The following is a 21166-nucleotide window of genomic DNA, read 5'->3' on the forward strand; positions in this document are numbered from 1 at the left end:
GGCGGGGGTGTCAGGGCGGGGCGTCAGGGCGTGGTCTAGACGTGGTTGTGTTTGTGAACACATCCCAGGTGTGTGGGGGCTGGCGGCAGTGACATGGGGGGGTAAGTGTTATGAATGTGGCCATTTTAATACAGATATTGTATGTGCATATGACGATTGATATAGAATATTCCATTTAATGTATGCTGGCAGGGAAGCACTAGAGGGCCATTTCAGAGGAGATGGATGGAGGGAGGGAGGTACGGTGCGAAGGGAAGAGGATATAGAAGGGGAGTGATTGATGTAAAGGTAGTACTGGTTGAAGGAGGGATTGGGTGAGAGAAGAGGAGAGGAGAGCAAGGAAGGATTGGGTGTGATGAGGTAGGAGGAAGGAAGGACTGGGTGAGAGAAGTGGAGAGGAGAGGAGAAGATGGAATGATTAGGTCTGATGAGAAAGGAGGAATGAAGGAAGGAAGAAAGGATAAAAAGGAGAGCAGGAGAGAAGAGGTGAGAGCAGAGAGTGTGATGGAGGTAAGGAAGTAAGGGCATCCATCAAACAGAGTAGGAGGTTCTCTGATGTGTGTGTGTGTGTGTGTGTGTGTGTGTGTGTGTGTGTGTGTGTGTGTGTGTGTGTGTGTGTGTGTGTGTGTGTGTGTGTGTGTGTGTGTGTGTGTGTGTGTGTGTGTGTGTGTGTGTGTGTGTGTGTGTGTGTGTGTGTGTGTGTGTGTGTGCGAGCGTGCGTGCAATCACAGTTGCAGACATAAAAACATATGACAATCTACATAATTGTATCCATCAATATTCGTCATCATAGGGTTAATACAAGGAATACAAAATCAAAACATCTGCAGCCAGATGTGCCTCCAAGTCATTAATGATGCATCCAATGAGACCAGCTGCCGAACATTCAGATCACTTTGCCCCAATTTAGTACGGGCTTTAGGGACAGATAGTAGGAAGTCCTGGGAGCAAAGACAATAACTTCCCCTACCTTTCTGAACGATGTAGATGTATGATGGAAGAAAACCAAGAATAGCCCTAGAAATAAAATAGAAATAGATTCAAATAGATTAGATTCAAATGTATGAGTGCGAGTATATATATAAATGAGTACTACTGAGTAATAATGATACTGTAATCTGATGTATTTATAGTGTTACAGTATTATTATGTACAGCGATACAGGTATATACACTATGGTAGTAAGCCATACTGGCCAGTGGTATAACTAGTAAGAGTAGGTAAGGGATATATATATAGATATAGTTATAGTATATACAGGTATGTAAAAGGGATTACAATATACAGTATGCAGGTATATTCAGACAGGTGTGAATAAATAAATAAATATAAATAAATAAGGTGTGAATAAATAAATAAATAAATATATATATATATATTAGGGCTGTCAAAGTGAATGCTTTAATTTTGGAGTGAACATTTTTCAACATTCTGAACTTTCAGCAGTATCTTTGCTTGTTCTTTTTTTGCATTGACTCATGCACCTTTTTGAAAATCATCTGACATGAAGATGGAACACATTTTTGTTGTTAATATGATTTATATTACTGGTAGTTCATACAAGACATTATCGTCCTCTAAGCCAATCTGCACTTTAACATAGGCCTGGGTTGTTTTTATTTCTGTTAGCGCCGCGGATATAAGAAAAAGGTCTTTAAAGCTGAGTCAATGTCGATGGTTTTGTTGAACATTTGTATTTCACAGGAGAGAAACTGTATTAAAATATCAAAAAGAAAGCTATTATCTTTTAATCTAAATATACTTTCTTTGTGTTGATTCTACATTCATTCCATGATTTTACTCAAGTAAATATCTGTTACAAGCTTCGGTCTTAAGTAGAAAAATGTGATTAATTGTGATTAATTTATTGATAAATCAAACTAGATGAATCTAGATTAAATACAGAAAGTTGTGCAATTAATTAGTAAAAAAAAATTATCTATTGACAGCACTAATATAATATATATATATATATATATATATATATATACAATCAATATAAAGATATATACAGTATAAAAGGCAGACCATCCAACCCAAGCATACAAAGAGCAATGGAGGTTTTTGTATGTTAGACAATGATGCATGGAGGGGCAGGGATGGAAGGATGGAGGAGGATGAGGAGGAGGAGGAGGAGGGTTGGGGGGGTGTGGGGGGCAAGACAGTCCCGTCCCACTTCAGTAGAGACAGTGCCAGTAAGACACTACCACCACCACCACCATCACAACATCATTGTCATTTGGCTCCAGCCGCGTGTCTCTCTCTCAACACTGCTGGACTGAGAGAATTACGCCAGCTCCCCTGACATGCATTATTTATCCTCCGCCCTGCTGCCCGGGCCTGGGGCCAGCCATCACTGACCTGTGGTGAAACTATAGGGGAGTAGAGGGGCCGTGTTAATGATCTGTAGTTTTATGCACTCTGGCTCTTAACACAATCTGCGCCAGAAACTAGTTAACTCGTTATTGCCCGCCATGCGTTCAGCGCCAGAAACGAGTTAACTCGTTTTTGGGATTGTTATTTCGTGTATTCGCTATATCTATTCATAATTCATAGCTGCAGCCTCTGGTATACCCTTCAGACCCTGTGTGAGCTGGCAGATGGTCAACACCGCCCTCTAGTGCCATGCGGAGCTATTGCATCTCATTGGAAATGGGGTGGTGTGTTTTAGGAGCCGATCTGAGCCGGCGGGTGGGGTTTAAATACTCAGGCGAGCCAGTTCTTGTTACGATTATGCTTCTTCTTCATGGTGAACCCAGGTGGCAGAGTGAATATAGATGAGACAGGAGTCGACGTGGTGACGATAACAGTTTACTTTACAAGACAGGAACAATACACGACTGACAAACATAGGTAACATTTAACAATGAACCCGCAAGGGACTGCTGGCCCACAACACCTAATATACAGACACTGATAGACACAGAGGGTAATTACAAACAGGACACAGGTGTGGTAGACATAAACAACAGAACACAGAGCACACTGGGAAAACAATAACAATTAAACAACCAGACTAAAACATATTTACAAAACACAGACAGGGGAACACAAGTCTAACAAAGTGGAGACAACAATGACAACACAGACAATAAACATAATAAACATAACTGGCAGTAAATAATAAAAAGCTGGTGTGTGAGCTGATGCCAGATCTGCATCAGCCCACCGGTTGGCAATGTTATGTTATGAGGGTTATTGATGGGGGGTTGTAAATGTCTGGGTCCTGGACCAACCGAACCGGGCGGAGGGTTGCCGGCTGGTCCCACAGGACCGGGGGAAGTGTTACAGTTCTATACAACGATGGCATCGAACAGTAACCCCGCCCGCCCGCCCATATGTAACGGTCGGTAGTGTGGTACGGACCTCCACAAGCAGTATTTGGAATGGCGATCAGATAATTGGATTATTTCTTTTGCATTACATCAGATACAAGGTAAGAACACTATATATACATTTGATTGTTGATCTGATATTTATTTCTACCGCGATCACAGCTATCTGTGTGGACCATGTTGTGCTTATTACTGTTGACTGCGGTGGGGGGGACGGTCATTTCATGTATGCACAACGAGATATAATAATGATAATCTAGCGTTGATTTCAGGAAAAATCTTCTTTTTCCTGGAATTACTCAAAAGCACCCAAACCACGGAAATGTACGGATGAAAAGACAATCTGTTTTGGGCATGTTGACTGGAAGCAACTCACTGACAGTCGACGGCATTATTAGACCCATAGATATAATATAAGATATATTTTAAGCACTCGCAAATGTTGCAGTCTAAAACTATATCCATTGAATAAAGACCTGGCGATGAAGGGGGATGAGCGCCCCCTGCTGCTGGCGGTCAGACCTGGGCATTGTACGGCCCGTGGGCCGTATATGGCCCGCGGGATGATTCTGACCGGCCCGTGAAAGATTACATGATAATAAAAAAATAATAATAATTATTATATATATATATATTTTTTTTTTTACTTTTTTATTTTCATGTCAACGTTCACACGCACAATATACGCTTACCTAGGATTTGACTTGATTCAACAACAAAGCAGTCGGGGCAAGCCGAAAACGGTCGAAAGTGTGGTTATTTGAAGTTTGGATTTCTTTTTTCACAACTGAGGTACTGTAGGTAGATAAAACATTTTGAGACTAAAGTACAGAAAAAAGGTACCGTTGGGTACCGATATCGATTCACAGGTACCGGTACCATATCGGTTCAAATGTGAACGGTACCCATCCCTACTGAACACACAACTGCAGGGCAAGGGCATTTTTGCTCATGAAATGCATAGCCATGTGAAAGCCTTCATGACAAAGTTGCAATTAATTTCAAGGCAACTAGGCAGCAACAATCTCAAACACATGAAAACCCTGAAAGAAGTCAAACCATCAGCTGATCACCGGCACAGGTACTCATCCATGTTGGGAGCACTGCATGATGAATTTTCAAGGCGTTTTCAAGATTTCAAAAAGGTTGAGGATGAAATGCAGCTGGTTTCCTCTCCATTTACCTGCAGTGTTGATAGTGCACCCACTGATGTTCAGCTTGAACTCATTGACCTGCAGTCTGATTCACTACTGAAAGAGCACTTTAAGTCAGCATCACTGCTAGAGTTCTACTCTGCTCTCAAGGAGGAGAACTTTCCAAACATGAGGAGACATGCTCAGAAGATGTTGGTTCTCTTTGGATCCATCTATATGTGAACAGATATTCTCAGTCATGACGTTTACTAGGCCTGCCGCGATAAGCAATAAATCGATTAATTGCCGCGATAATTAAAATGAATGCAATGATTTTGACGGGCGCGATTAATTGCTACTGTATTTGCGCGTTTGTTTGAGGCGGAACCAGTGCCCCTTCTCAGTCACTGTCCGTGTTGGGAGGCGGGCCGCTGGCTTTACTACAGAGCACAGCACAGGAGCTCCGTGGGGCTAACGTTACCCCTCATTGTGTCTATTCTACTAGCATTAACGTTACTCATACAAACAATCAATAGCGAGTTATATTGATCACGCTATGTACGATAGCCATGCTAAAACGCTAGCACAACATTAGCACCTAACCTAACAACAAGCCTTAACAAGTCAGCGATCTTTTTGCGAGACTAAACTCTCCGCTCGGTGGCAAATTGTGTTGATGTCGGTTTTGTTTAATCAATAAATGAGGCAGAATACAGTGACTGTATCCTTTGTTTATTGCACTTGTGCCTGCTGCAAACATAATGATTATGAAATCCTATGCGAGACATTAAAGATAGCGGCGTTCTGTTTTCGTTCAGACTCCCTCAGACTATCCAACGAGTGACACTCTATTCTGACCAATCAGTGGTCTGCAGTGTTTCACGTGACTTTTCTGGTACCACTTCTACCAATAAGATGCATGCATCTCACTCGCTTGGAACCACGACAGAGCAGGGACTAAAAAAGTACCTGATAATTACAACAATACTTCCGGTCCGGTCGGTGGGCTTCAAAATAAAAGTCTAAAACACCGGAAAAGACGGAGCGGTGGGCTTCAAAATAAAAGTTTTGGAAAATAAATTTCTCAAAAAAAAAATTCTCTAACCGGTCGCAATAATATCGCTTATCGCGATATTTTCGGGGGCAATTAATCGCCCAGCAAAATGTGTTATCGTGGCAGGCCTAACGTTTACCAAGTTCAGGTACAGATCCTCTCTCACTGATGAACATCTGGCAGCTGTGCTTCGCATCTCCACCTCAGACATGCAACCTGACTTTGATGGACTTGTTAAAGCTCAACAGAGACTGGATTTATCACACTGAATGAAAAAAAAAAAAGAGCTGAAGAACACTAAAATGTGGAAATATAACAAGTGAAATGGGACACTTGATATTTTTTTTTCTTTTTTTTGCACAGTTCTGAAAATATTAAATGTTTAATATAGGCATGTAAAGTAAAAAAGGCTACTGGGACACTTTTCTTTACACAGTTCAGTGACATGTCTTGTTTATTTTGGCTATAAGATGATGTGATGTCTTTAGAAAGCTAAGAAAATCCTTGTTTCAATAGTATATGAAACTCAAAATAATAACTTTATTTGTATAGCACTTTTTCATACATGCCTTTGTTATTAATGTTTCACATTTTGTTTATCATTTTGGAAATAAATTCTATTTGAATAAATGATATTTTTGAAAGCTAACCTCACCTTTTAATTGCCAAATAATAACATACACTCTTACCAGGGGTCAAAACAATGCCATTTACTGCTTTTTATATAGAAATAAAATGTATATTATGCATAATTGAGTTTGGAATTTTGGCCCGGCCCGGCCCTCCAACATATTTTCAGTTGCTCATTCGGCCCCCCAGGAAAAATAATTGCCCACCCCTGTGTTAAAGGCTTGGTTTCTCCCTATTTTATGTTAGTCTGCTGTATTGTGCATGCTGGGGCTCACTAATGTGAATGTCTGTACCTGAGCGATGAAGTCACATGATTGGGCCGCTAGACAGACACACACACACACACACACACACACACACACACACACACACGCACGCACGCACGCACGCGCGCACACACACACAGAGCTGATGGCGTTCTCTCTAAAAACAGCAGCGTTGTGGCGGTTGATCAGACGCCTCTGTGCAACAGAGATTCATGTGACCTGTGACACAGCCTGCAACTTGGGAGAATGTTTGGCCAGTTAGAATCTAATGTTTGGCCAGTTAGAGTCTAATGTTTGGCCAGTTAGAGTCTAATGTTTGGACAGTTAGACGTCTAATGTTTGGCCAGTTAGAGTCTAATGTTTGGCCAGTTAGAGTCTAATGTTTGGCCAGTTAGAGTCTAATATTTGGCCAGTTAGATGTCTAATGTTTGGCCAGATAGAGTCTAATGTTTGGCCAGTTAGAGTCTAATGTTTGGCCAGTTAGAGTCTAATGTTTGGCCAGTTAGAGTCTAATGTTTGGGAAGTTAGACATCTAATGTTTGGCCAGTTAGAGTCTAATGTTTGGGAAGTTAGACATCTAATGTTTGGCCAGTTGAAGGACTCCCCTGCTCTGATCTAGCGCAAATAAGGTTTGCATCATCTGTAACACTGCCCCCTGCTGGTCCAGCCAATAGGAATAGGCTGCTATATCCCATGGAGCTTGGATCACACGGAGCACAGTCGACAGATGCGGAGTGAGGTTGCTGCACGTTCATCTTCTCCTACATTAACTTTGGTATGTCTTTGTGGGCAGGATTTGGTTGCTCTCTCTAGTGAATTTTCACCGCCGGCGTTCTAACTTTCATGTTCTTTCCCAAATCTCCCACAATCAATGATTGAGAGAAAATGGGTACATTTCTCCTCGGAAGTGATATCTTGTTTAAACCTGCTTTATAGTTGGCATGCATACATTCAATTTGTTCAAAGCACTGTATGCTTTTGAAAAGACGAGAGTGATCGATACTGATTACTTACTGCGCTAATAGTGCTCACGTGAGGAGCCTGGGAGCTCGTACAGTATGAAGATGCAAGCGATGAAATAGAACAGATACAAAACACGTGAATATTATATCAAAGTGAAGCTCCACTTTAACCCCTCTCTCAGGTGTGTGCTTTAAACCCTTTCTCGGGTGTCTGCTTTAACCCCTCTCTCAGGTGTCTGCTTTAACCCCTCTCCCAGGTGTCTGCTGTAACCCCTCTCTCAGGTGTCTGCTTTAAACCCTTTCTCAGGTGTCTGCTTTAACCCCTCTCTCAGGTGTCTGCTTTAACCCCTCTCCCAGGTGTCTGCTGTAACCCCTCTCTCAGGTGTCTGCTTTAAACCCTTTCTCAGGTGTGTGCTTTAACCCCTCTCTCATGTGTCTGCTTTAACCCCTCTCCCAGGTGTCTGCTTTAACCCCTCTCTCAGGTGTCTGCTTTAACCCCTCTCTCAGGTGTCTGCTTTAACCCCTCTCCCAGGTGTCTGCTTTAACCCCTCTCTCAGGTGTCTGCTTTAAACCCCTCTCTCAGGTGTGTGCTTTAAACCCTTTCTCGGGTGTCTGCTTTAACCCCTCTCTCAGGTGTCTGCTTTAACCCCTCTCCCAGGTGTCTGCTGTAACCCCTCTCTCAGGTGTCTGCTTTAAACCCTTTCTCAAGTGTCTGCTTTAACCCCTCTCTCAGGTGTCTGCTTTAACCCCTCTCCCAGGTGTCTGCTTTAACCCCTCTCTCAGGTGTCTGCTTTAACCCCTCTCCCAGGTGTCTGCTTTAACCCCTCTCTCAGGTGTCTGCTTTAACCCCTCTCTCAGGTGTCTGCTTTAACCCCTCTCCCAGGTGTCTGCTTTAACCCCTCTCTCAGGTGTCTGCTTTAAACCCCTCTCTCAGGTGTCTGCTTTAACCCCTCTCTCAGGTGTCTGCTTTAACCCCTCTCTCAGGTGTGTGCTTTAAGTTTAACCCCTCTCTCAGGTGTGTGCTTTAACCCCTTTCTCAGGTGTCTGATTTAAACCCCTCTCTCAGGTGTCTGTTTTAACCCCTCTCTCAGGTGTCTGTTTTAACCCCTCTCTCAGGTGTCTGCTTTAACCCCTCTCCCAGGTGTCTGCTTTAAATCCCTCTCTCAGGTGTCTGCTTTAACCCCTCTCCCAGGTGTCTGCTTTAACCCCTCTCCCAGGTGTCTGCTTTAACCCCTCTCTCAGGTGTGTGCTTTAACCCCTCTCTCAGGTGTCTGCTTTAACCCCTCTCCCAGGTGTCTGCTTTAACCCCTCTCTCAGGTGTGTGCTTTAACCCCTCTCTCAGGTGTGTGCATTCCACTTCATCAGAATTCTATCTTCAAAGTCTAGAAGTCTCGAGGCTGGTTCAACGCGTTGTGGTTGCTCTCCGTCCCTCGTCGGTGAGACGAACAGACAAACCGTATCTGATGACTGTGGCAGGGAGGGCAAATGCGATGAGTAGAAAGGAGAATAGAGAAAAGAGAGGGAGGGAGGGAGGGCTGTGGCAGGGAGGGCAAAAGCGATGAGTAGAAAGGAGAATAGAGAAAAGAGAGGGAGGGAGGGAGGGAGGGAGGGAGAGAGAAAGAGAGAGGGGCATAGGAAGATGAAAGCAGAGCATGTCAGAGAAGAGGACTAACGCTGCGTTCCCATGGATTCAGGCAGACAGTAGCCATCAAACCGGATATAGTTTTAGCGGTCGGAAATGGTCACGGTAGACACAGTTGCAGTCAAAAGTTTAAATATTTAAAAAAGAATTGCAGTACCCTGCGGCAGAATTAACAAGCTGTCCTGCCTTTCCTTTGCTCCGTTTTTTTGTCTGTCGTCCTAAAAGTGCCCTCACTGCCAGATTGTCTGTCTGCATCCATCTGAACACAGCATAAGGAGGAGAAGTGGAAAGAAGCAGAGGGCGGGGCTGTGGGCACCAGTCCAGCCACGTGATTGGCTGCAGCGTTTTTGGGACACAGACTGGAGGAACACCGTCTGTCCGGGGTCCTCAAAGCTCAGCAGGGTCTCACATCATGCCTGTCTTGTCTTGCATGGTACAGGTGGCGCGACGGTGTAGTGGACAGCTCGTCAGTATGCTGTGCACTGGCCTGTGTGTGGAGAGAATGTCAACATGTGTTCTGGGGAACGGGAAGGGTTATAAAAAAGGAGGAACATAACGCTTTCTAGGACCAAATGCATGGTTATCCTTCAGTGAGCATGACTTCAGGTTCAGCACAAAGCTGCATTGTGTTGTCTGGTTATAGCAGGGAGGTTTAGCAAATTTAGCAGTTTATCTCAGTGTATTTTCGGGCCAATGGAGCATATTTTATCTTATTTCACAGATTAACAGGGTTAGTATTTTTTTCTTCTTCTTTCAGACTGGGAATGTGCTCGCTAAGCAGCCAAAGGCTAAGTAAATTGCAGTTTTTCAGTGTAACTGTGTGCAGATTTATACTACGTAATGAAGTAATTAATTATCACAGGATTGTGATAACATTTGAAGATTGTCATTGCGCAAGTATATACCTCGCAGTTCAAGGGATGTGAACGAACTCTACTGTAGATATATGGTACAACGACATCCCGCCTTTGCACACGAGAGTGACCTTGTGTCTTGTGAGAACCTGCCTCATTAGCATTCCCCCGACTAACGTCTGATAAGACAGTTGTTAGCCCTCTTGTCATCAGAGACTAGGCTTAAGAGAACAAGAATGAGAGACAGAGAAAAATGGGGGAATCGATGCCAAAGTCCATCCTAGATCAGGCAGTCGGACAAGTCAGCCAGTCAGCATGTAAGTCAGTCGGACAAACATCCCGCCTCGCCTCCCACAATTCACATCATATAAGCCTGTGTTACCGGAAGGTCACTTGTTTGCATCCCACAGACCAGCAGGAAGTGGATGAATAACTGGGAGACCCATGTTACCGAACGTTAACAGGTTAACAACCAAAAAAAATACCACTTACAGCACCCTTTACTCCCAAGTGCTCCGTTTGAGGACTGTGGTTGTATAATTTGCAAGTCGCAAGTGTGAATGTGTAGAAATGTGTGAAGCAGGAAGAAGAAAAAGCATACATGCTCAGTGAACCAACCCTTGGTAAATAAAGGTTAAAAAACATATATTAAATAGGCCCAAGATAGTGACCGAGATTTGCGACTGAGGGGATGCGCACAAGGGTGACATAAGGTATTACACAATATTATGAGTTTCCTAACTATACTTGGTGTTCTTTGAAGCGTGCTGTAGTGCAGGTACTGTGCATCTATCCGAGTGCTGTTCTAGTGTCACTGTATGTGGCACACCTTTCCTCACTGTACGAAAAAGGACAAATCTGATTCCGTTTAGGGCGGTTTTCACGTTTAGATGGGGAGATAGTGTGAGAAATCCATCTGATCTGTTTTCCTTGTGTGTGAAAGAATGGGTGTTGGAACCAGTAATGTATTCCATTCAGTTATGTGATTAGTAGGAGTTGTGGCCCTTTGGTATTGCTGTCTCTTCTCAATGACCCCCTGGGCCCCTGACACTGATGATATTGAGCCCTGGGTCCTGTTATCTAACAACAACAACACCGTTGGCCCTACACCCTACACCTTACTCTACGTTGACAACAACAACTCCCTCCCACCTTGATTTTCTCACACATTTCCTGAAAATGTTTTAGGAAAAGTCAGTAATTGTTCAGAATTATTGCCATTCTAGAATTAATTTGACCGGCCCAGCTGTTCAGTGTTAAAATGAAATGTCTTATACTTGAATTATTTGCCAGGTCATCTCAGCAGCAGACCCATCAGCTGATTCATATATATTCATATCACCATCCATTATTTATTATTCAATCACTATTACTACTGTCTGATTGAATCCTGCCATTCACTACTGTTATCACTATTACTATGCATTTTGCTCCATGTTCTATTCTCTATTATTATTTCCTATTCTACATGTACCCCCACCCCCATGCTGCTATGACACCTGAATTACCCAAAGGGGATTAATAAAGGAACACTTGAAACACTTGAAACATCCCCAGGCCATCAGGCTGCTAAACGAACAATGAACACAACAACAACCATCAAACGCACATAGCACACACATCCACACGCACACACTCACTTTAAACAAACACACTGTAGCACCCACTCCACACACTTTATAGCACACACCCACTTTAAACAAACACACTGTAGCACCCACTCCCCACACTTTATATTTATTGATGAAGGATTGCACTACAACTCGTACACCTTACTGTAAATTGTACCTAAATTGTACCTCATCCCATTTCTGCTTTGCACTATATAGTACTGTACATTAGTACACTGCATAGTATTGTATATTATATGGTAACTCAGTTACGTCTATTCTGCATCGAACATTGTACATATGTCTATACTGAACACTGTGACCTCATTTTCTACTTCTAAATTACATGCTATACTATGTTATTTGATACTATCTTGTCTAGCACAGTCTCTGGAGCGTAACAGTAAGAAGCATTTTGTATGAAAGTATTCTGTACTTCTGTATGATAACTATTAAAGAAACTTGAAACTTGAAAACACTGTTTGTAAAAGAAATAGGGAGATTTTACCCCACAATAAAGTCAAAGGTAAGCTAATAATATGTGAATTACACCATGTATCTGTCGAAGCACTGCATATACATACAGCAGAATATTTCACAAGAGCTATGATTTAAAAACCTGCAGGGTTACACTTTATGGGGGGAACCAGTAAATCGGACATTATTCCTGTGGCCTAGGCCAGTCCAATCACTATTTATGAATAGGAACGATTCATCCCCCCAAAGCTACCAGAGACAGAGAGCCAGAACAAATCATTGATGCCATACTGATGTACGACGTGGAGCGACACCATAGGTGACTGACGGAAGACTGATGGCCAGCTTATCCAGGCATCAACATGAACATCAAAGCCCTGAGTTGCTAACTCCAAATGTCTTCCCCTGAGAGAGATACAGACAGACAGACATGCAGACACACACACAAACAGTGATAACCCCCCCCCCCCCTTTGAACACAGTGCACAGTGACAGTAAACAAACATGCACCTGGGAGGAATGGTTCCTGCAGTGACTACCTTTGTGACTACCTCAAGTCATGCATCAATTCTCTCTCTCTCTCTCTCTCTCTCTCTCTCTCTCTCTCTCTCTCTCTCTCTCTCTCTCTCTCTCTCTCTCTCTCTCTCTCTCTCTCTCTCTCTCTCTCTCTCTCTCTCTCTCTCTCTCTCTCTCTCTCTCTCTCATCTCCCCCATGATGGATGTGCTGTACTGTATCATTGAGCACAGGGTCTGGTTGGCCCAGCTCAATCTCGGTAATGAGAAGGACGAGATGCTCCTCAGGACTTTGCCAATAATGTGACACATGAGATAATGTTGCTGATGCCCGAGCGGTTTAGTTGAGTCAGCAGGGTCTCACAGAGTACAGTCCTATAGTGTACCATCATACAGAGTAGTCTTGCAGAGTACCATCATATAGAGTACAGTCCTACAGAGTACAGTCATACAGAGTACAGTCATATAGAGTGCAGTCCTACAGAGTACAGTCATATAGAGTACAGTCATATATAGTACAGTCATATAGAGTACAGTCCTACAGAGTACAGTCCTACGGCCTCTTTGCTTGAAATCTCCAGCACTGGGAGGCCATCAAGGGCCTCAATCAAAGAACTTTGTTTTTCTATATCTGGAAAATAGGCTAACTCAACAGAGCTCTGTTTGTATCCGTTCCTTCTGGGGAGAGAAAGTGGGTCAGAGGGTTGCATGATCAACTGCCCTGTTTGTTCCGTTGTCATTTGTCTGCCTCTCGTTAGTAAATCGGGATCATTACATTTAATTTCAAGTCGTAACAAAGACCTTCCACATGTGAAATGGAGGACGGTGCGGAGGAGACTCATTGGTTCTCCGTGCTGCAGTGATTGTGTTACTGTGTGGGGAAGCTGTAACGAGCAAGCGAGCATCACACAAGATGCAGAGAGAGAGGAAGACTGAGGCAGAGATTGATGATGCTTTCTCTTCATCTAATTTTCCTGCATAGAGAGAGATATGACAGGGCCTGGGGTACAACAGCACGCTTACTCACAATCCTCCCTCCACGTCGGCAAAGACACAGAGCGAGAGGGGGAAGAAATGTGATTAGAAATTATACTAATTGCAAGGGTTGAGGTAGCGGACCCAAGTGCAGGACCACGGACAAGCCGGAGACAGATTATGGGGGAACAGTGGTGTATTTATCGATTGACGATACAGGATGACAAAGCAGTGGGAAGACTAATTGACAGGTAACACGATAAAGACTAACACTAGGTACTGGAACACGAGGCAGACTGGACAGAAACAAGAACAGGGAAGGTAACAGGCAGAAACAGACAACTGACTGACTAGAGGACATGACTAAGACACACAGGGGAGGAGGAGCAACGAGAGACAACTGAGGCAGACGAGACACATCAGCACGCATGGGAAAACACTGGGGACACATGCTGGGTCTGCAGGGGAAAACACAAGGAGAGAGAGAGACAAGAAGGAGAGACAGGAGGGAGAGACAAGATGGAGAGACAGGAGGGAGAGACAAGACGGAGAGACAGGAGGGAGAGACAAGAAGGAGAGACAAGAATGAGAGACAGGATGGAGAGACAAGAAGGAGAGACAAGAAGGAGAGACAGGAGGGAGAGACAGGAGGGAGAGACAAGAAGGAGAGACAGGAGGGAGAGACAAGGAGAGACAAGAAGGAGAGACAAGCAGGAGAGACAGGAGGGAGAGACAAGCAGGAGAGACAGGAGGGAGAGACAAGGAGAGACAAGAAGGAGAGACAAGCAGGAGAGACAGGAGGGAGAGACAAACTCAGAAACAGTGAAACTATTCGTATTGCAAAGCTTTTGGAGGATTTTTGAAAAACGGGTTATGCTTGATTCATGTTTACTAAGGCATTTTATTCCTGTGGAAACTTTAATTACTTTGAGAATAAAAAATCTATTTGACTTTTTATGTTTAATTCAGCAAAGCTTTCCAGCACAGGAAACACACTTTTGGAGTGTTTTTGTATTTTGCCAAACCATAAGTTGCTGAACCATTGTAATTAAAGTTTAATCGAATAGCTCCCAACAGGATCAAAGTAATGTTTGGGCTGTGTCTCTCACACATAGTGTACATAGAGAGTTGATTTGTCGATATATGTGACTGAAATCATGAGGAGGCTGCAAGTCACCACAATCTGTATTAAAGCTGCAGTAGGTAGCTTCAGAGAAATGTGTGAGTTTACCTGCCCAGCAGAAATAGAGCAAGCTCTGCATCACATTTCAAGCCCATGCAGCGCAACAAAGGTTTTACATCGACTCCCAGAGGCGCCAGCATCTTGAAGCAAACAAATTATAATAATAATACTTTTTGATGAGGATGGATGGTGGTCTTAGTTTCCCAATGTGATTCTGGGAACACCACTTGGCAGGCCAAAAACATCTGATTGGTTATTGATGCAGGGAGCTGTTGATTTTGTGCCAATCAGATGTTGTTGGCCTGCCAAGGGTTCCCAGAGTCGCATTGGAAAACTAAGACCCACCTGTCTGTTGTCAGAAAGTACACACAATGTGCAAAGCCACCTGCCGATCAGAGGCTAGGAAATATATATATATATACCTTTGTTGTGTATGCACATACTTGAAAAGTGGCACAGAGCTGCTCTATTTCTGCTGGCCAGGTAAACTCACTCTTGCTAATTTCTCCGAAGTTGCCTACTGCAGCTTTAACGGAAAAAGTCACTCACCGAAAAACGGAACACAAAGCACATGTGTCTTCCCTCGACCGGTTGGAGAACAAACTAAGCAGAAGACCAAACCGTCCGGAAGCGGACTGAAACAAACAAGCACACCTGGGACACCCCCTCTCTGACGACGTGCCTCGTTAGCCACTCTGCATTGGATGTCACATGTCTCATCAACTAGCTGGCTGCCAGCTGTACGGGACGGGAAGTGGCTATCTGGCTCTCCCCCACAATATACATTTAGTCAGGGAAATTAATGTAACATTTGTAATTGCAGTACAGCAGCGCACTTGGCATTACCAGTGCCTATTGTGTTTAGTTTTTTTCCTCAGTCCCCTCAGTTTCATCAGATCTCTGGCCCTTTTCCATATCTCTGTGCTAAACAGACCCATGTTTAACTGAACCACCGCCTTCCATCACTGAGTCAGGCTGGGGGGGTAGCTCAAAGCACCTCCTTGTATCACTCGTTTGACAGACAGGCTTTCTCGCATTGTATGACATCTTCTTCAAGCGCAACTCTAATGCCTTAAGATTTCAATATGAAAGCGATCGCATTCCCCTTCTTTTCTTACTTCTAAAGTAACTTGTCCCCCCCCCCCCCCTGTAAGACTCCCAGCCTGCCGCTGTGCAGCAGAGTATAGTTTCTCCGGCATAATGACTCCTCATCTCTAATGCCTGTAGTTTGTCCCAGTGGGCAACCGCAGCCCATGCAAAGCACCAAGGCACTGATTGTACACTATATCTCATTAACACATCCAATGAAATATTCATCCATATCAGACGTGACACCAGCGCTTTGCCGTGTTTGTTGTCAAACAGGAAGCTGTTATCCGGCATCGCCGAAAGGCATGTTTAAGCTGCATCACACATACATATTGTATCCGTCACGTCTTCTCATCTGAAGAGTAGACTATGCTGCTAGTAGGTTGCTGATGAGGCTCTTCTGAATAGGCCAGCGAGAGTCTTAAAAGGATATTCCACTTTAGTAGAGCAGAATCAGCAGTCTTACTTCCGTCTAAAGTCGTGCATGAGTAAGCCAGCGACCACTGCTGTCCCCGTCAACACCACCCCCCCCCCCCCCCCCCCCCCACACCCCCTGATGTGTCCCAGGCTCCTCATTCACTTCCATTCATTTTGAGCACCAGATGTAACATTTTTGGGAAATATGCATTCAATAAATGTATTTCCAGCCTCTATACTGTGACACCCTGTTGACCACCAGTTAACACTCTCAGCATTCCACCAGTTAACACTCTCAGCATTCCACCAGTTACCCCACTCAGCATTCCACCAGTTAACCCACTCAGCATTCCACCAGTTAACCCACTCAGCATTCCACCAGTTAACACTCTCAGCATTCCACCAGTTAACACTCTCAGCATTCCACCAGTTAACCCACTCAGCATTCCACCAGTTAACCCACTCAGCATTCCACCAGTTAACCCACTCAGCATTCCACCAGTTAACACACTCAGCATTCCACCTGTTAACCCACTCAGCATTCCACCAGTTAACCCACTCAGCATACTAGTTAACCCACTCAGCATTCTACCAGTTAACCCACTCAGCATTCTACCAGTTAACGACTCCGCATTCTACCTTAACCCACTCAGCTCAACGGAACGCGAGCGTTTACGCATCACTCTACACAATCCTTTGCCGAATTATCTTTTTTTTAAACCGAGGTCTCAAATCAATGTTGTTGTTATTTATTTATTTGTTTATTTATGTATCTTTTTGATGTACTGTCCCCCAGGTGAGTGAGAACGCCAAGCAAGACCTGAAAGACGGCCTGGCTCTCTACAACACAGACAACAACGTTGGCCTACGGAATGCCTGGAACATCATCCAGGCAGAGGTGAGGCAACACACACACACACACACAAAGTACCACATTTCAGTATCCACGCTTCAGTACCACGTTTCAGTACCATGCTTCAGTAACACGCTTCAGTACCACGCTTCAGTACCATATAGTGCAAAATGTAATGTGCTCGTGTGAAAACAGCAGAAGCGCTGTGGAGGTCTTTAATTCACATCACAGTCCAGGGACAACACATTAGTGCATCTATAGAATATATCCTGTCTTATCGTTCTTGTCCTTTAGGCTGGAATGGTAATGTATCTCCTGGCTCGTACTGTAGCCATGATGTTAACCCTTGTGTGGTTTTTTCAATGTTTACTGAAAGAGATAGATTTAGTTTTAACCTGAGACTCATTGGCCTTGGCACATTTTCTGTGAAGAACATATAAAATAACACATTTTCATTGAGTCCACACTGTGTTTGCCTCCACCTTGTTTCATTTATAGTTTTCAAGATAAACATGATTTATTCCACTCATGTCTTGATTTTTCTTTTTTAAAGACATCACATTTTACCACAAAAAACAAATAGCACTTTTATTGATAAATGAGAAGTCAATATAAAATATTTAGTAACAAAACCACAAACACCACACAAGGGTTAATGTGATATCGGTCCTCCTGGCTCATACTGTAGCCGTGGTGTTACTGTGATATCGGTCATCCTGGCTGTTTTGAAGCATGATTGCGTTAGTCGTGGTTTTGGTCCCCCAAAATGAGATTGTAATTACAGATTTTATTGAGGCATTATTTTTAGTTTGATTGAGATCACATTGGATTTGCAGTCATGCGCCATTAACTCATCCTGTATGTATATGTGTGTGTGTGTGTGTGTGTGTGTGTGTGTGTGTGTGTGTGTGTGTGGTGTGTGTGTGTGTGTGTGTGTGTGTGTGTGTGTGTGTGTGTGTGTGTGTGTGTGTGTGTGTGTGTGTGTGTGTGTGTGTGTGTGTGTGTGTGTGGTGTGTGTGTGTGTGTGTGTGTGTGTGTGTGTGTGTGTGTGTCCACATGGAAGTGTTGTGGTGTGATAGCATACACGGACTGGCACGAGGCCTTGAAGGAGAAGGTGGTTCCTGACCGCTGCTGCCAGGAGCACTACCAGGAGTGTGGCCGAAAACACGACCACCATGTTCTGGAGCAGGGTGAGTCCGCCTCACCAGCAGTAGATACGGAAATAACAGAACCACCGGCACACTCTTTCATGTGCGTCTTTTGTGTAATTTGTCCTAGAATGAAATTCAATGTTTTCACCCAAAAGAAGTGCTAATAGCTTTCGTTGTGAGAACGCCTCCTGTGTTCAAGGTCGCTGCTGAGCCACCCTGTCTCTCTGAAAAGGAAGCAGCCATGTGGCTTCAAAGGACTGATTTAGATCACCTTGTCGTGATGCAGTTAGACGTGACAATAGGATGTGGCTGCTGCTCGGGACACAAAACAGTTCTACTGTACATGTAATGCTTCTCTATCTCACTGTCCATTTGCTGAGCCTTTTAGAAGTAACTAGAGATAAGTCTGCTTTCTGCTTAAAGGATTTAGAGGAGCTTATCCTCTTACTTTGATTCCAGCTCATGGCTGGAACTAGTATTCCTATATTATATATGGGACAACAATCAGAAGACCAAGATGGCACCGTACACCGCTTGCTTGGTTTTTGCGTCTTCCTCAATGACCTCTCTCCGAAGAATGTTGCTCTCCTGTCCAACGTAGAGGATTAAAGCTGTAATGTATTTTGAGAATAGGGAGACATTTGACAGGGCCATTAGGATGTGCAGCCCTGAACATCAGCCAGCATGTATAATCCCACCCAGAGGAAGTTATCAGAAACTGTTGCTTCATCACCCACACACACATGGGTTGATAACAACAAACTTGAAACTAACTACCACACTACCGAAGGTTAACCTTATGTAGTGTGGTAGTGAAAGGATTAACCATATGTAGTGTGGTAGTGAAAAGGTTAACTGTCTGTAGTGTGGTAGTGAAAGGGTTAAATTGTTCTCCTTATCTTTGTTTTTTGCCTACTTTATAAATAATAACTGAAAATGAGTTGTAAAAAGTTAAATAATTTCACAGGCAGCTCTGAGTTAAGAGTGTGTTTCAGGCTGTGTGACGTACAGGCGTAGAGGCAGCTCTGAGTTAACCCTCGGAAGTCTAGACAATTATGCTCCTCCTCCTTAAGAAATTTCACAATTTTGTTATACATAATATGAAACTACAGGTTCATACCTTCAAAATAAGCCATCAATTGTAAAATTTGAGCTGATAGTTTTTAATCAATGTCCTAATGAAACATTCTGGTACAATCCTTACCAATTTGCAGCAGGAGGGTCTGAAAGAATTCAGTGAATTAAGCAAAATGATATGAGAACTACACTCCTTCCCAGAATGCAATGTGATGTCAATGTCAATGTCACTAGACCAATTCACACCTGGAACAAAGGCCCTTTGTTTCTTTGTTATTCCAATGACTGGGCCCAGGCAGGCCTACATTGACACACACTTTGATTTGATGCCATGTACACACACTAGATAGATCGAGGTCTACCTGAAAACATTAGATATAATAGTATAGTAATATAATATATAATATAATAGAGAGAGAGAGAGGAGAGAGAGAGAGAGAGAGAGAGAGAGAGAAAGAAAAGAAAGAAAGAAAGAAAGAAAGAAAGAAAGAAAGAAAGAAAGAAAGAAAGAAAGAAAGAAAGAAAGAAAGAAAGAAAGAAAGAAAGAAAGAAAGAAAGAAAGAAAGAAAGAAAGAAAGAAAGAAAGAAGAAAGAAAGAAAGAAAGGAAAGAAAGAAAGAAAGAAAGAAAGAAAGAAAGAAAGAAAGAAAGAAAGAAAGAAAGAAAGAAAGAAAGAAAGAAAGAAAGAAGAAGAAAGAAAGAAAGAAAGAGAGAGAGAGAGAGAGATACAGAGATATAGACAGATAGAGAGAGAAACATTTATAATTATTATTATTATTAAATAGAATAATTGTATATAGGCTTGCCTGTGTGACGTACAGGCGTAGAGGCAGCTCTGAGTTAAGAGTGTGTTTCAGGCTGTGTGACGTACAGGCGTAGAGGCAGCTCTGAGTTAAGAATGTGTTTCAGGCTGTGTGACGTACAGGCGTAGAGGCAGCTCTGAGTTAAGAGTGTGTTTCAGGCTGTGTGACGTACAGGCGTAGAGGCAGCTCTGAGTTAAGAATGTGTTTCAGGCTGTGTGACATACAGGTGTAGAGGCAGCTCTGAGTTAAGAGTGTGGTTCAGGCTGTGTGACATACAGGCGTAGAGGCAGCTCTGTGTAGGAGTGTGTTTCAGCTGTGTGACGTACAGGCGTAGAGGCAGCTCTGAGTTAAGAGGGTGCATCATCAACGCTGCTGAGTGGTATAAGATAGAATACTGAGAAAACATTGTAGTTTATGAAAAGGACACAAAAGGCATTCACCATTTGTAGGAAACATGAAGATGGGTGCACCAGATTTATCAGGAGGCTCATTTCCATCTGTAGTCCTAGACAGTAAACACATACAATACAGTCAGACAGTCATATACAGTAAAAGTATAAAGAACACAAAATCATAGAAAGCCCTCCCTCCTCCCCTCCCTCCCTCCTTCCTTCCCATCCCACCTCCACCCCTCCCTCATTCCTACCCTCCCTCCCATCTTCCACCATTCCCAAAGAAACGTCCATGTGAAAAGGTTAACTATTCCAGACCTATGAATGAACCGGGGAGTGGGGGGGGGGGTGAACCGGGAGATAGGGACATGGCCACTTTCCCCATCACAACCACTTCCATACCAATACATATTTCATGCTTCCAAGCAACTGCCTGCATGCAACATTGATAAGACGGTAATGGTTTGGGGTAACTACTTGTTTTTACACCTGGCTCGTATTCATTAATCATTGTCTCTAGGCAACCATAAGGTATCACACCCCCCTCCACTCTCCCCCCAGCCAAATTATCTTTACCCCTATTCCCCACAGGGCTGCTTTGAGAAGGTGGAGGAGTGGCTGGATGACAACAAACACCTGCTGGGAACCCATAGGCATGGTGATCCTGGTAGTACAGGTGAGATGCTGCCTCTCTCTCTCTCTCTCTCTCTCTCTCTCTTCTCTCTCTCTCTCTCTCTCTCTCTCTCTCTCT

At 43.6% G+C, this 21166-nt stretch overlaps 1 protein-coding gene across 1 annotated transcript in view; it reads left to right on the plus strand.

The window, feature by feature from the left end:
• The window catches only part of tspan9a (tetraspanin 9a), a 421126-nt gene that overhangs the window by 385380 nt on the left and 14580 nt on the right, over positions 1-21166 (plus strand). Inside the window, 5 exon segments of the mRNA XM_084334274.1 lie at positions 16937-17038; positions 18051-18154; positions 18156-18183; positions 21007-21063; positions 21065-21091. Coding sequence (XP_084190400.1) covers positions 16937-17038; positions 18051-18154; positions 18156-18183; positions 21007-21063; positions 21065-21091 — 318 coding nt within the window.

Source organism: Notolepis coatsorum (assembly GCF_963971535.1).
Source record: "Notolepis coatsorum genome assembly, chromosome: 18".
NCBI lineage: Eukaryota > Metazoa > Chordata > Actinopteri > Aulopiformes > Paralepididae > Notolepis > Notolepis coatsorum.